The sequence below is a fragment of the Pseudorca crassidens genome, chromosome X, assembly GCF_039906515.1.
Source record: "Pseudorca crassidens isolate mPseCra1 chromosome X, mPseCra1.hap1, whole genome shotgun sequence".
Taxonomy (NCBI): Eukaryota; Metazoa; Chordata; class Mammalia; order Artiodactyla; family Delphinidae; genus Pseudorca; species Pseudorca crassidens.
Genome location: NC_090317.1, coordinates 20,615,988 through 20,632,782, shown reverse-complemented (window position 1 = coordinate 20,632,782; position 16,795 = coordinate 20,615,988). Strand labels below are relative to the sequence as shown.

Below are 16,795 nucleotides of genomic sequence, written 5' to 3'. Positions count from 1 at the left end.
AGGTAGCTCTGGTGTCATTAAAGCATTGTTAATATGATTATTAGTTGAATAATTATTATAGCTCCTTATTGAGTATGTATTTTGCCAAGCATAGTTAGTACCGGGCACTTTGCACTGAGCAAAGCCTCTTAAATGACCCTTTGAGGGAAGTACACTTAGATTTCCACTTTATAGATGAAAAAACAAAGGCTCAGAGAGGTTAAGTGACAGTGTTAGAAAGTGGCCTTGGGGACCACGGTATGATAGAGAATAAATTGAAGCCAGGCAGATTGGGCTCAAATCCTAGACTTTGTCACATACTAGATGTTTAACCTTTCTGAGCCTGTTTTCTCTTCTTACCATATTTCACACTTCCTGACATTTGTGAAGCCTTCCTTGATGTCCCTCCTGCAGAACCTTGTACATGACTGTGTCATTTAGCAGGCATCCCCACCAGAGTGTCCACTCTTGAAGGAAGAGGTCATACTTTGTTGCCTTTTGAATTTCTAGGACCAAGGCTTGTACATACCAGGTTCTCTATAATGGCATGTGAATGTATTGAATACAACGTAGGGTTTATAATAATTCTTAGCAATTGGGTTGATATGGAGGTTAAATAAGATACTGGGCCATTAGAAAGTTTTGAGTTTTCAGTTGGGCAGACCAAGATTCAAATCTTATCTCTGCCTTTTAGGAACTTCTCAACTCAGAGTCTCAGCTGAAACAAGGAAGTGCTATCTACGTTTGTTTCACAGTTGTAGTAAACGATGAAGAATTTAAGCTCAGTGTGTTAAAGCCTACCCTTCTAGCTCCCTGAGGGCAAGGGCCAGCCCTGCTCCTTTTTTTCTTTTTTACATCTTTATTGGAGTATAATTGCTTTACATTGTTGTGTTAGTTGCTGCTGCATAACAAAGTGAATCAGATATACATACACATATATCCCCCTATCCCCTCCCTCTTGCATCTCCCTCCCACCCTCCCTATCCCATCCCTCTAGGTGGTCACAAAGCACCGAACTGATCTCCCTGTGCTATGTGGCTGCTTCCCACTAGCTAGCTATTTTACGTTTGGTAGTGTATATATGTCCATGCCACTGTCTCACTTCGTCCCAGCTTACCCTTCCCCCTCCCCATGTCCTCAAGTCCATTCTCTACGTCTGCGTCTTTATTCCTGTCCTGCCCCTAGGTTCTTGTATACCACAGTGTCTGGCAGAGTGCCTGGGACTGAGTTAATGTTCCGAATATGTTTAAACAGCTGAATTTCCTTTCTTGAGGCCTAGCAACATGATGTAGCCCCACAATTCTAGGTGTGAACACAAAAACATTTTTCTTAAAATGAAAGCAAGGTCACGACTCTTAATTACTTTTGACTGAACCATAATCATAAAATCATGACTCTTTATTGTGAATGCACTCTGGGCGAGGCACTGGCTGAGCAATTTTCAGGTACTATCTTATTGAATCTTGACCACCACTCTCTGGGGAAGGTACTATTTCTCCTTAATTTAAAAAATGGAAGCTCCCATTGTGTCCACAGGTGGTAAATGACTTTAGGCAGCATGAGAGCATAACAGTTGCTCAGTAGATGGTAGCAGTTGTGGTGAAAAGTGAATCCAGGTCTTTTTGATAGACTGTCCAAGACAGCTAAGAATCCGAAGGGCTCACCCAGTCCTACCAGGTGAGTCAAAAGGTCTTGCACATCTATGCTGTCTTTTCAAGTAACATAGTTTATTCTGCATTATATGAAAAGCATACATTTTGGGGCACAATTAAATATGAAACACTGTATAACTTGAACACAGATATGCGTCCAAGATTTGCTCTGAAAACTAACTTTTCCATTTGCATTGAAGACATTTAACAAGCAACTTGGTAATATTAAAAAATCAGAACTGGTGATGTCACAGGACTAGGAAGGGAGATGAAATAATCATTTGTAAAATAAAAGAATGCTTCTATTCATTATTATCTGGAAAAATCTAACTACTGTATCTCCTAAAAATAACAAAACAGTAAAATTTCAAAATTCAGGAGGAACAACAGAACAATAAATAGCATTTGTAAGGAAAAAATAGCTTCTTTAATAGATTTCTATGGTGAATGAAAAGGATTGTGAGAGATGGTATGTGCTGCAATTTGATTATGTAATATAATGCAAACATACTCTATTTTTTTAACACTGCTGTAGCATTCTCCTTTACTCTTTTTTAAAATAGATCTTTATTGGAGTATAATTGCTTCACAATACTGTGTTAGTTTCTGTTGTACACCAAAGTGGATCAGCCATATGCATACATATGTCCCCATACTCTATTTTTATACATTTTGAACAACTCTGCACTAGTGCATTAGGACTTTCCGAAGAAACAGAACCAATGGGATGCATATATACATACATACATATATATGTATATATATGTATGTGTATACACATATGTATATATGTGTGTGTATAAATATATATATATATGTATTTATTTATTTATTTTAAGGAATTGGCTGATGTGATTTCGGGTGCTGGAAAGTTTGACATTTTGCAGGGCTGGCTGGCAGTCTGGAAATTCTGGCAGGCGTTAATGCTGCAGTTTTGAGTCCAAAGCAATCTGGAGGCACAGTTCTTTTCTCCTTGGAGGACTTCAGTCTTTTACAACTGATTGGATGAGGCCCACCCACATTATGGAGGGTAAGATATGTTACTCAAAGTCTACTGGTTTAAATGTTAATCATATCTCAAAAATACCTTCACAGCAACATCTAGACTGGTATTCAACCAAGCAACAGGGCACTACAGTGTAGCCAACTTGACACACAAAATTCACCATTACAACTAGTATATTCAAGCAGGCTGGGAGAAGTACACCTGGACTAAGTTGGCAGGAATAATAGGAAGAGAGCATTTGTACTACAAGTAGATCAAGTGAAGGAGAGCAAGGGGCCTGGGTGTGGCAGTTGCTTTAAATGCATTTTATTTAACTTATTTAAATAAGAAATAATTGTTAAGTGGCAAATTTCCCCTATTTCATAGGTGTTATTAAAACAAGGTATTGCACGACCCCTGAGACTGATGAATCAAAGCCTTCTGTAGCGTTGATGACAGCGATGCTTCATTGAGGAAGCTACTGTAAGAATAACCCTCGCTTCCTGCTGGTGCCACAGCTCGTTGCTTAGGGGGAAGCCAGCTTTCAGCATGAATGGGCTGCTGTGGAATCCTGTTTTCTAGCTGTCAAAGCAGAAGATTTAGCATCTTCTTCCAATATTCTGGTAACTCAAAGGAAGAAATTGAGATGATTTACTAAAGGATTACTTAGAGAGCAAGCAATTCAAAACAGGACACCAAACTGAGGTATAAAAAAGGAATATTTATCTTTTAAAAATACAACTTTGAACACTACTGACATGTGATTTACAAAGTATTTTTGTGAAATACTCTTCACTGACTTTGCTTAGTACATTCTCTTATTTTCAATCAAGACTCAAGGGAGGGCATGCTTATGTTATTACAAGCACCACCAACACCACAGAAGAAAAGACCATCTCTGCCTCAGGATATTAGTCCCCAGTTCTCATCCTTTCCATTTCTTTTCCATCAGCCAGGACTTCCTGACTGGTCCACGCACACTCTGCCATTGTAATCTGCTGGTGGGCACTGCAGAACTACAGGAGTCCCAGTTCTCAGGACTCTAGGTGGAGCCGACCTATTTGTGCAAAGCTTCACACACCCTAGCCTACTATTTATTCATTACCAGGAATTTTCTATTAATACTCGTATCAACTCTTTGCAGACATTCAGCATGAAGTAAACATAGTATTTACAGCAGTACATGGTTTGCAATTCAACACACTGACAGCAGAAGAAAAGGGACCACCAGACTTTGTAAGAAGACCAGAGGGGAAGCATATCAAAATAAATCCCTTCTGCTAATGTGTGTGTGTGTGTGTGTGTGTGTTTGTGAGCACACACGTGTGTTTTAATTCATAGAAAACTAAACATGCCCTCCTTTAAAAGCAGGCTATTTACAAGGTGACTCTGAATACCACATACACATGCCAGTCATACTGGACACTTGCTTTCTGTGAATACATCTAGTTTTTTAAAAATTCTGAAATAAACCTTTTATCTGATACATTAGAGAAAATAACTTTGAAACATTTGTCAACTTTTCGTTCACAGTAATTTTGTAAAAAGCCACAAACCATGCTTTGTCTTTTAAAAGGTGAACCTGGTCAAGCACCTTCTAGCAGACACTGATATGTTATTCACTTACTGGCCTACTGGGAATTGGAAAGACAATGTCAGTTATGGAGTCCCTAGTGCTCCTTTCATTCCTCTCACCAGTAGCAACATTAATGTGAAGAGAAGTTCTGAAACACAAATCACATATAAATCATCAAAACATTTCAGTTAACAGTGTTTAAAAAATACTAAAGTCTACAACAGTAGTACAGACACTGAAAACACCCCAAATACTCTGTAGCCTCAGGCCTTTTTAAATACTACTAATAAAAAGAGACAACAATTGACAGAAAAGGAGGAAGTTACAGCACTTGAGGTTTGAGTCAATTTCTTTACAGGGCCTGTAGCTTGAGGTGCTGCTCTAGGATCCTTATTTTAAGTCAAAAGATATTCCAGGAATGAATTGACAAATTTAAAGCAATTTCCACTTGAAAACCATTGAAAATACAAATCACTTTCTAAGCTTGTCCAACACACATTTATTTTCAGGATCCCAGGTTGTCAGGCAAAGGGATTCAGGTCAGTTTCAAGCCCTCAAAGCCACAGAATTTCCATCTCTTCTCCAGACTGGCTCCAACTCCAGTCATTTCCTGCTTGAAGGTATGCTGGAGTCTGCTCATGAGACATTCTACATCACTGGTACAGATCTGTGGGACAGAGAGGACATCTCCATTCAGAACCAGTCCCACCTTCCTAATCTGGCTTCCCCAATGTTGCTTTAGAATGCTGACGCGCACGTGTGTGTGCTAGGCGTGGGGTCGACCTTCCCCTCCCTGTGTGTGTGTATGTGTCGGTTGAGTGGATTACAGATGGAAGCCTTCTGCTTGGACTGCCTGAGTCCACTGAAATTTCTTTTTGTTTCTGTATTTCATAACTGCTTTATTTAGGCATAATTTACATACAATAAATTCACTTATTTTACATGTACACGTTGATGAATTTTAGTAAAGTTATACAATAGTGCAACTGTCACCACGATTCAGTTTTAGAACATTCCATCACCCCCCCACAAAGGTTCCTTTGTGCCCCTTTGCAGTCAATCTTTACTCCCAAACCCTGACTCAGATCGTTTTCACTGTGATTTTGCAGTTTTTGGAAATTTCATATATGTGTAATTGTACAATATATAGTCTTTTGTGACTAGTTTCTTTCACTTAGCATGATGTTTTTGAGATTGATTGCCACCAAGCTTTCTCTGGGAAAGAGCTGGTGTCGGTCATGCGGAGAGGCTTGGGTCTGCAGCCAGCTGAATGATGGCTTATCAGTGCTGGTGATGTTACGTTCAGGCCCACTGAAGCTACAAAGCCTTTGGGGAAGAGAGGGAGGCAGAAATGGCTGCCACCAGAGCAGAAGTCTTCACACCCGTCTTAGTTCACAAAGGAAAAGTGACAGGAATAGAGAATGCTCTGTGTTCCTACTTCTCTGCTCCCTCTCCCCACTCCTCTCTCTCTCTCTCTCTCTCTCTCTCTCTCTCTCTCTCTGTCACACACACACACACACACACACACACACACACACACACACACACACACACACCAATATAAAAACAAAAACAAATCTGTTGACCCTTAGGGTTTGCTTCACCTTTATGTTAGTAGCATAGTAGCAACTTTCCTAACTGTGAACCTGGATACTAGGGCTTGGCTGAAGAGCACTATGGGATCCTTAAAGAAATCCCAAGTTGCTGTCACAGTAAATATTTATAAAGGTGGTAGAAGGGACCCCCAAATTCTTATAGTACCATTGCAGGCTCTCTTTGGGAGGCCCTGGTACTACCCTGGCAGGAAGCTGCTCAGGAGGAACTGGCACTAGACTAGGAGTGAGGTCATGCCTTCTCCCCAGTGCTAGTAGTGGACTGTATCCAGTTGAGTGAATGAAGCACACTGCACAGTATCAGTAGAGTTGAATCCCCATTTCAAAAAACATAAATCTATAATGCTTATAGATATATACATACAATATAGGTGCAGCAGATGTATAAAAAAGGGTCTGAAATAAGATATGCCAAACTGTTAACAATGGTTATCCTTGAGAGATGGGACTGTGGGGAACTCTCCCTTTGCCTTTACTGTAGTTCTATATTGCTTACATTTTAAAGAGAACATGTTTGCATTATTTTTGCAATTAAAAAAACCGGATCGTTTTTACTGACACAGAGTTCAGTTTCAAACCACCTCAACAGACCACTTGGTCCTGGTGCTCACATTGAATCCCTCCCTTCACTGCCAATGGGCTGGCCGCTTAATTGCAGAATAGCATCACTTCCCAGAGATAAATGCCAGGCAAGTGCTAGCTAAAACTAAAACAAATGCCGTGAGGAGGATGTATCACCACAGCTGGATTACCAAATGGGCCAGTGCCTCTGTTAAGAGGATATATGCTTATGTACCACAATGTTCATTGCAGCTCTATTCACAATACCCAGGACATGGAAGCAACCTAAGTGTCCATTGACAGATGAATAGATAAAGAAGATGTGGCACATATATACAATGGAGTATTACTCAGCCATAAAAAGAAACAAAATTGAGTTATTTGTAGTGAGGTGGATGGACCTCGAGTTTGTCATACACAGTGAAGTAAGTCAGAAAGAGAAAAACAAATACCGTACGCTAACACATATATATGGAATCTAAGAAAAAAAAAAAAAGGTCATGAAGAACCTAGGGGCAGGACAGGAATAAAGACACAGACAGAAAATGGACCTGAGGACACGGGGAGGGGGAAGGGTAAGCTGGGACGAAGTGAGAGAGAGGCATGGACATATATACACTACCAAACGTAAGGTAGATAGCTAGTGGGAAGCAGCCACATAGCACAGGGAGATCAGCTCAGTGCTTTGTGACCACCTAGAGGGGTGGGATAGGGAGGGTGGGAGGGAGGGAGACGCAAGAGGGAAGAGATATGGGAACATATGTATATGTATAACTGATTCACTTTGTTATAAAGCAGAAACTAACACACCATTGTAAAGCAATTATACTCCAATAAAGATGTTAAAAGAAAAAGAGGATATATGCTTAAATGGCTTAACATTTTGGACATCTAACTGTCAGAAGTCTGCATTCCAATGGCACTTCTCAAAAGGCCCAGATCCTATGAAATAGTGAGTACAATCCATGAGCAGCTTTAACTGAATGCTGCTTCTGAAAAAATTGTATCATGAGTTTATTTATTCTGAGGGGTCAAGAGTCCCCTCCTGCCTATATGAGGATGCATCCTTGACTTTCCAGGGAACTGGCACTTACCCTTGCTCTTGATGCTTTGTGAGCTCCCCCACAGGATAGCATTCAGGGAAGGAACCGGCCCATGAGATCAGCTGTGAGCAAATATGCAGTCTGTATTACAGACTTATTGTTCCAACTCTTTTTGTCCCTGCCTTGATTGTGTCATTGTAGATAATGGCAGTGCTAATGGCTAAAGGCCCAGGGCAAAAGTTTGACTGGTGAGAAATATTTGTTAATTAGCATATGATATGTAAAGTAAAAGGAGGAAAATTCTTCTAAGATATATCTTGGAAGTAGGGTGGCCAATTCATTCAGGTTTGCCCGGGACTTCCCCGGTGTCAGCGTTAGAAGTCCCAAGTCCCAGGAAACCCTTCAGTCCCAGGCAAACAGGGACAGACGGTCACCCTATTAGCAAAAGAGAAACTATACGCTGAATCACAGTGAGAGAATAGGTGAGGGAAATTTCCTTACAGTGATTGCTAATGACTTATTTGTGCTTGAGGAGAGTGAGGCCACCTGTTCACAAAGAACCCTACATCGCCTTGCATGGCCATCTCAGGCCCCCACATACCTTATTATCAAGACGGTGCAAGTAGGAGCAGATATATTCAATGCTTGCTCCAAATGGGTGGACATGAAGGAATGTGGAGATAATCCCTATAGAGACAATAGCATGGAGGTTACACTTGAGCATTGTATTCGTTGAGATGCCACATGATAGCGTCTAGCAAGAGTCAACTCCTACGTACATCATATTATGTATTGGGCACTATTCTAAGTTTATATATATTTTACACATTTAATCTTTACAACGACCCTGTGAGGTAGGTATTACCTACCATCCCCATTTCACAGATGAGAAGACACTGAGCCACAGAAAGTTTAAGCAACTTGCCCAAGGTCACACAGCTGGTAAGTGGCAGGTATTTGAATCCAGACAGTTGCTCTCAACCACTATGTGTATTGCCTCTCACTGCACTATACCGCATGCAGAAAATCTGGCATTTGAGGAGTCACTTCCATCATTCATGATGGCTAAACGCCATTTGAGTTCTACGTTTTACAATGAATTTAGACTTTTACAATGACTTTAGATTGTGCTGGGTTTTTGCAGTTCCTCTGAACCATCTTTAAATTGGATTTTAGCCTCTTATGCATTTAATAATGTCTTGCTGTTGTGGCAAAAGTGCAAATCATGTACTTTGCCTGATTAACCTTGTGCCTCTCACAAGAGAATCTGCTGATTGTATTTGGGTTTTATTCCGTGAGTAGGTCTGTAAAGAAAAGCCAAACATTTCCTTCATTCAAGTGGTGACTAGCATTCTGTTTGTCCTCAGAGCCCTGAATATCTTCAAGTAACAGAATTCTTATAGCAATTTACAGCCTCCAGGGATGTGCATGATTTCTAACTCTGGAGTGATTGGCAGCTACACATACTGCCTTGATTATTCTGGCCACCAGGTTAATTGTGCTAATACTACTTCTTTCTCTGGCAACAGGCAGCATATAAATTGTTCAAAAGTCTACTATTTTTTCTTTATTTTTTTTTTGAATTCCTCTCCTTTCATAAGATCTTAGATATATCAAACAGACCCAGAACTTAGTTTGCTGAAAACTGCCAGGAAATAAAAGCTAAATTTGATTTGGTTTATAAACTATGAGTTGTCTATATCCCTTTAAGCACCTGACAAAGAATATCACAAGTTTAAATTGTAGCTTAAAGTTCAAATAAGTTCTCTGTAAAAGTCCTCCAATATTAGATGGCAAGCGGGTGGGTTGGAGGATCCAGGAGGAACTGATGGTAGGGTTCAAAACTCTATTCAAAATGGATACTATTACTTATAACACTACTTTACTCTTTTTTTTTTTTGCGGTACACGGGCCTCTCACTGCTGTGGCCTCTCCCGTTGCGGAGCACAGGCTCCGGATGCGCAGGCTCAGCGGCCATGGCTCACGGGCCCAGCCGCTCCGCGGCATGTGGGATCTTCCCGGACTGGGACACGAACCCGCGTCCCCTGCATCGGCAGGCGGACTCTCAACCACTGTGCCACCAGGGAAGCCCTACTTTACTCTTTTTTTTTTTTTTTTCCTACTTTACTCTTAAATGACTTGGTAAATTGAATTTCTAAACACTGACTCAAGCTGAGAAACTTAAATTCTGAAGAAGACAGTCCATATTCAAAGGAATTCTAGATACTATGGTCAAGAAATCCTGTCAAATGCCAAGAAGTAACTCCATAGATTTCAAAATACGAAGCAGTTTTTGTGGGTTCACACCCAAATAACCAATTTAAAAAATAGATTTTCCTTTCTGTGAGTTCAAGACTACTTTCTTTAAAAAGCAAAACACTAAACACTTAAGAATCTTTGTTTCTAGAACTATCCATTTACAGAGGTTTCCTCCTACCCATAGCTCTTCTCTGACAGGTCTCCCTGTTGCCATGCCAATTTGTTAAAGAACTTTGAGTTCGAAAACGGAAATAAGTTGTCACTCTTCTTGAAGACTCACTGGCAGATCCCCCTGTGCATCTTTATTAACATATCAAAGTGTTAAATCTGAGTACAATATCCATTACTGAAGGAGGCGGATATATCTTTAAAATATGCAGAAGCTAATTAGTGTGGAGAACTTTTGAGACTGGGGTGAGGCTACAGTGTGGCTCAGCTTCCTAGAAGGCAGCTGGGATTATCTGCTGAGGCCCAAGATTAGCCCCTTTTAAATGACTGAATATTTTAGTCATTTTAAAGGGGCTCAATCTGCCACTGTTCTCCAAATAGAATATAAAGTCAACAAGCATTTGTGAATAGTGCTGTAAGTGCAAAATGTTTCTCATTTATTGAGGGCTTACTGTGGGCTGGGCACTGTGTTTAGTGATTTAGATGAATTGTCGTATTTAATACTTGCAGCTACTTTTAGACAGGTAATATTATTATGCCCATTTTGCAGACGGAAGAACTGAAGCTCAGGATGGAAATGGTGGGGTCAAGACAGAAAGCCAGTTCTGTCTGATTCATTAACCACTTATGCTATCTTGCCTCTGTGAAAAAATTTTTATGTAACGAGAGCAATTGTAGCATTTATCTCATCAGAGCCCACCAGGGTCCAACACCCCACAGACAGCCTCCTGTGTCGCCTGCCAGTAACCTGGAAAGACAGGAGAGAGACACACACCTTCTCCGGAGGCCCATCTGGAGAAGCTCTCTGCCAAACAATGTCTGCACTGTCCCTTGAGTGGGAGTGAGAGGGCTCACCTATCTTTGCTTAGAGATTTAAAAAATCTACAACGTGTTTCTCCAGTGGATCCCCTCTTAGCATAGCACTTATACTGACACACTGGATGTGGCAGTGGTCACCAGGAGTTTGAAGAGGGCTGGGAGCCGCTATTACCGTTTTGATTGAAATCTGTACTTGTTCTTACCCTGTTGTCTTCAGGACTCTGGGTCCTTGCACTGTCATGCTTCATAAATGCTTGGCATGTGCTTATGCATCTTAGGTTAATCCTTCCCCCCACTCCACTGCACTCTATCCGTTGAATGTGTGTGTTAGCTTCCTTACCCACTAGCAGTGCTTCGCGTTCAGATTTGATAGGACAGCTGTTCAGGGTCTTCTCCAGAGGGTAGTCACTATCCTGGCTCGATGCACACAGTCTAGAGGCACAGCTTTCCTGTGGGAATAATATGTCTCCTGGGTCAGTGCACCTTATATGGTAATAGACTTGGTTTCAATTATACAACAGGGAACTTCTTAATGGCACCTCGAAAGCAATACTGTGCAATTTTGCTTATTGAATGGGAGGAAAAATAGCATAAATTACAAAAGCATCAACAATAATCCAAAGCTTCCTTATAAGCCTTCAAAACACACACACAAATTTAGACATTCATCTTCACTAGTCTTTTTTTTCCCTTCTGCCTTTATCATTCTTGACTCTATGCAAGTAGTCTGGGGAACCAGACCCAACATTTATTGTCTGTAAGATGCCAGGTACTGTTAGGTATGTTTTATCTCCATTCTACAGGTGAGGAAAGTGAGGCTCAGATAAATCGGGTAACTTGCCTAAGATCACATTGCTAGAAAATGGTAGAGCAAGGATTTCATCCCAGGCCACCCAATGTGAAAAGGACCATTCTTTTTTTTTTTTTTTTAATTAATTTATTTATTTTTGGCTGTGTTGGGTCTTCGTTTCTGTGCGAGGGCTTTCACTAGTTGTGGCGAGAGGCGGCCACTCTTCATTGCGGTTCGCGGGCCTCTCACTGTTGTGGCCTCTCCTGCTGTGGAGCACAGGCTCCGGACGCGCAGGCTCAGCGGCCATGGCTCACGGGCCCAGCTGCTCCGCGGCATGTGGGATCTTCCCAGACCGGGGCACGAACCCGTGTCCCCTGCATCGGCAGGCGGACTCTCAACCACTGCGCCACCAGGGAAGCCCAGGACCATTCTTTTTTATTTTAGGTCCACACTATGCTAAAGGTCAGTCCCATATTGGAATGGAGAATCTACAGTGTAGCCGATCCACTCACAGGTAATCAACTGTTGGCTCTTGAACTAAAAATTAGAGCCTCTATTTATTGACTATCAGCTCTCTCTCTCTTTTCTATGATAAGGACATTATCAATTAGGATATTTATGACTTTACAGCAAGAAATGACCATGACAGTGGACTTCTTTGTTGTTGAAAGTTTTCTCTTTCTGAGCATAGTGGGTATGTTTCATAAGAGATACTCAGGTGAAATCCATGACCAGCAGCCAAACTGAAAAATGCCTCCAGACTGTTCTCGGGTTTTTCTTTCTCTCTTTGGGTACTGAGAACATCTTTTCTGTATTATAAATGTGAAGCAGGAGCCTTCAGAAGAAGGAATAAAAGAAATCAGTGCTTCAGTCTCGCTGCTGTTGTAAAAGAGAGTGCTGGGGAAATGTTCCGGAGCAGGGAGCAGATCATGGATGACTCGGATGCTTCGTCACTTCTTTCCTTCCAAAAGCCCTCAGCAGGGACAGGTTTCCTTCTTTTTTCTTTAAAGATGCCTTCAAAGCTTCCAGGATGCTGCCCCTGAATGAAACTAATGGTCTTTGCTGCAAGACATGTTGTTTTGTGGATTTACAGGCTTCCAGGCTGTAGTCAGAAGGGAAACCTTTCTTGATGACCTATTCAATCTTTGGTCTTTAGAATCCAATCCAGTCAGTAACCATCATGCCAAGTTTGATTTAAACTGCTGGCTCACTTCTAAGCCACGGGCTGTACATGTGCTTCTAACCCCCTTAAAACATTAAATGATCCAGTAAGCCATTTCTTAAGTGTGAGAGTTTAACAGATTGGGGTTCATTTAAGATATGTAGACATCCTGAGAAGTTTTAGCCATCTTGAATCAAAATGTAGCCTTATTGAAACCTGACTTCAGTTTTATTATAGCTGGCATTTAAAAAATTAGAAGGTATATTGAAGGGATGCTTATCACCTTGAATTTTTTTATAAACAAATATGAAGCTGCTTTATTAAGATACATCATCAATTCAGAAAAAATTAGATCCCCACAAATAAAACAACTAATTTCACAGATGACAGTATTAATCATGAAAAATAATAAAAATAAAACATTATGAATTACTATGAAGCATATTCAACAGTTACAGAAAAGAGAGGAATAGTATTTTCCTAAAACTGGAAATAATGGAATGATCTCAGAGTGTTTATAACATAAACTTCATTTAAAGAGAAGCACACAGTTAAAATGTTAAATTAAAAATAAATGAAAAGGAAACAAACTGGAAAAAAAAGTTTAATGGCTCTTTTAAAGGGTAGAATGGCCAATAAGGTAGTAGGAAATGGGCGATCAGAATTCAAGGGAGGGTTCATGATATCACCTTGAATTTTACTAGCAGATTCCAAGAGCTAGTTCTTTCTGCAGTAAGACAGACATAAGTCACATTGTTATATTGCAAAACACTGACAATAACTCACACTGTGGTTTACTGTCAAGAAACCCAAACAAAAAGAAAAAATGTCCTTCCTCACCAAAACTTATTGCTTTCCTTTCAACCTGGAATTATTTTTGCAGTCTAATGTGATGGTACTTTGCTTCCTAACCTAATTGTGACAGTTTGAAATATTTGGTCACAAATCAGCTTCCCAGAGAAGATCAGATTATAATGAACTGTCATGACTTTCCCTGAAGGAAACCTCACTTAAAATAGCAGGACAGAAACATATTCTGACTCACATTTTTCTGATTATCAGTTGGATTTCTCTCCCTGTCCTCTTTAGCTGCCACTTCAAGGTATATTTAGTTGCAAATGGGAAACACTTAGACTCAGGTATAATATTGCAAGATTTTTCAATGCCATTTGACCCTTCACTTCTTTAAATGAAATACTTTACAAAGCAGAGAGCTGCTTACACGAAAATGTCCTCAAGTCAATTTGTGATGTCAATCCTGAAGAGTGATTTTAAGCTTGATGTCATTAGGATAACCCCACGTTCATCTAGCGTCTTCTGGCTACACTACACACACACTCCATCTTATGCAAGAAGGGAAACAGAGCTAAGTAGCAGCTCTGGGACATTTTAGAAGCTCTGATCGTATGAGGAAAGTCCTGCTAAATAGAGCAGCTTTGGCACTTTTCAATTAAATGCTTGATAAATGAATTTGTCTGGGATTATGCTCATTTCTTTAATAACACCCACAAAACTGGAAAGTGAGTTGGTTTTATGAAGTGGAAAAATTAAAAGCATATTGCAAATGGCCTCCAGAAGAAAACACTTCACACTTTCAATCATTTGTTTCAATTACACCAAGGTTGCCAGTTCTTTTTTTTTTTGCGGTACGCGGGCCTCTCACTGCTGTGGCCTCTCCCGTTGCGGAGCAGAGGCTCCGGACGCGCAGGCTCAGCGGCCATGGCTCACGGGCCCAGCCGCTCCACGGCATGTGGGATCTTCCCGGACCGGGGCACGAACCCGTGTCCCCTGCATCGGCAGGCGGACTCTCAACCACTGCGCCACCAGGGAAGCCCCCAGGTTGCCAGTTCTTAATGGCACTCTGGGGGAAGTCACTATGCTGGCAAACACACCCAGGGCCTGTATGCATTGCATCTTCCTGCCCTGAGCACAGAAGAGAAAAAGCACAAGCTCTTGTGGAACCGTAGAACTGTGGAATTGATTTCTGGCTCTTGGTCTAAGCTCCTAATCTTCTCTCTCTCTTTTTTTTTCTTTGTTATTTTTCTTTATTTATTTTTGGTTGTGCTGGGTCTTCGTTGCTACGTGGGCCTTCTCCAGTTGCAGTGAGGGGGGGCACCCCTCACTGTGGCGCGTGGGCCTCTCATTGAGGTGGCCTCTCCCGTTGCGGAGCACAGGCTCCAGGTGAGTGGGCTTCAGTAGTTGTGGCACGTGGGCTCAGTAGTCGTGGCTTGTGGGCTCTAGAGCGCAGGCTCAGTAGTTGTGGTGCACAGGCTTAGTTGCCCCGCAGCATGTGGGATCTTCCCGGACCAGGGCTCGAACCCGTGTCCCCTGCATTGGCAGGCAAATTCTTAACCACTGCGCCACCAGGGAAGCACCCTAATCTTCTCTTTCTTCTGAGACATTAAGTCAGGCAGCTATGGTCAATGGGCCTTTCTTTCCAGAGGATAAGTTCACTTGAATGTTCAGGCATAAAGGAAATTAGAGAGGTGTGACAGGGAGACGCCATCAGTAGACTTTACATACCTTAAATAGACTGGGCACCTGATGCATGGTTGAGATACATTAATCCATCTAGAAGTTCGTAGACTTTCTCAGAGGTCCTCACTGGAGGTTCTATGGCTGCAGGCTCTCATTAGGCAAAGTCCCATTTTGCCTTCCCAGTTGCTATTATCTAGCTTTAGAATAATGTGTCTCCTTGTTTGCTTTCTAAGTTTCCCCCCTTTTGGTTTTGGCTGTTTCAACCTGCAGCAGCTCATTATTACACTAGATGGAGTGTCGGCAAAGACATGTCAATGTTCTGTTGTACTTGTGTTCCTTCGTTTAATGAAATGCTTAATTGAAAGTATTTTGTGTCACACAGGCTTTCTATGTTGTTATTTCCTTGACTAGATGAAGCAGGGATGAGGTGTATACTCTGATCTTCTCCAAGAAGGAAGACTGAGGAATGTTAGGGATGGATGGACATTTTATTCATTGAAAAGTGTACTCTCCAGAACCTTTAGAAATGCCAAGGACTCATACCTAAAAGCAGAGCCCTTGATTCAAGAATTACCCTGGAGAAGGGCTTTTAATCCCCAATCAACCAACCATTCCACATTGATACCTATTGGTAGGAGCTTCCAGGGCATTTTCGTTGTCACTGAAAAGGGGGAAGCGGGGAAAGGGAAAAGGGTCACTTAGTACTCATGTACCTTTTCTTTAAGATTTTCCAACATTTTTTCCACCTGTAACTTGTCATCTTTGATTTTTTCAAGTTCAGCTTCTTTCCTTTTGTATTCCTCTTGGACTTTGAGTAGATGCTACAAGAAAGACCAAAGACAATCAAGTCTTAAGAAGCCACACTTCACTTAAAAACACTGGCTGAAGTTAGATATTAGGCAGGCCTGCCTCACTTTCCCCCAGTACACACAACCATTTCTCCATGCAAAGATACTAAAGGGAAAATCAAGATACTTTTCACTTGAAGTTATTTTATCTGGCTCTTATGAATCTTTTGGATTTGTTCATATTTTAGAAAGAGTCTGAGAAACTAATTGATCTAATCACTTAACTTTCCTATTCCAGCCAGATGTAAGGGTAGGGTGCAGTTAATACTATGTGGACAATATCTTGATTTTGGCATAGAACTGAACTTGATGTGTAAAGCATTCTTACAAATAGCCATTTTCCAAGCCAAGTTCAATTTCTGTGAGAAAAGTAGTAAAGAATCCAAATTTCACAAATGTTAGTTCCCTTATCAGTAGGCAAGGAACTGGGTTCATCATTAATGATTACTACAAATACTATGTATTTAGCATCTAACATGTGCCAAGTATTGGGCAAAGGGTTTCATATGCATGATCTCATTTAAGCCTCACAATAAAACTATGATACATAAGCCTGAAGGTTAGAGAGGTTTAATGGTTTGCCTAAGACTATTCAGATAGTCAGTGCCAGAGCTGGGACTTAAACCCAGGTTGAGTCAACCCCACAGCCTATGCTCTTAACCATCATATTAGACTATACATCTATCGGGGATAAGATGGGAGAAATTTTACCATTGTTTACAAGGCTACTGTCCAATAAAAAGTAATCAAAATGAGTAAAATTAATTTTTCAGGAGGTAGAGACCTAATTGTCTCACCGAAGTTTTTGAAGTGATGGAATGAAAAAAAAGTTCATTAGTTTTAAATTGAACCACTCCATTCT

At 41.0% G+C, this 16,795-nt stretch overlaps 1 protein-coding gene across 14 annotated transcripts in view; it reads right to left on the bottom strand.

Annotated features, from left to right (window-relative positions):
• The window catches only part of ENOX2 (ecto-NOX disulfide-thiol exchanger 2), a 299,052-nt gene that overhangs the window by 11,895 nt on the left and 270,362 nt on the right, over positions 1 to 16,795 (bottom strand). For 12 of the 14 annotated variants that reach the window (XM_067723237.1, XM_067723236.1, XM_067723238.1 and 9 more), the window contains 4 exons: positions 15,799 to 15,906; positions 10,996 to 11,104; positions 8,011 to 8,096; positions 3,318 to 4,859 (listed from right to left, as the gene is read on the bottom strand). In XM_067723237.1, the coding sequence (XP_067579338.1) occupies positions 4,728 to 4,859; positions 8,011 to 8,096; positions 10,996 to 11,104; positions 15,799 to 15,906 (435 nt within the window). In that variant the 3' untranslated portion in view covers positions 3,318 to 4,727. Of the gene's footprint in view, positions 1 to 3,317; positions 4,860 to 7,460; positions 7,532 to 8,010; positions 8,097 to 10,995; positions 11,105 to 15,798; positions 15,907 to 16,795 lie in introns of those variants that run through there. The other 2 variants (XM_067723228.1, XM_067723227.1) reach the window with 2 other exon arrangements.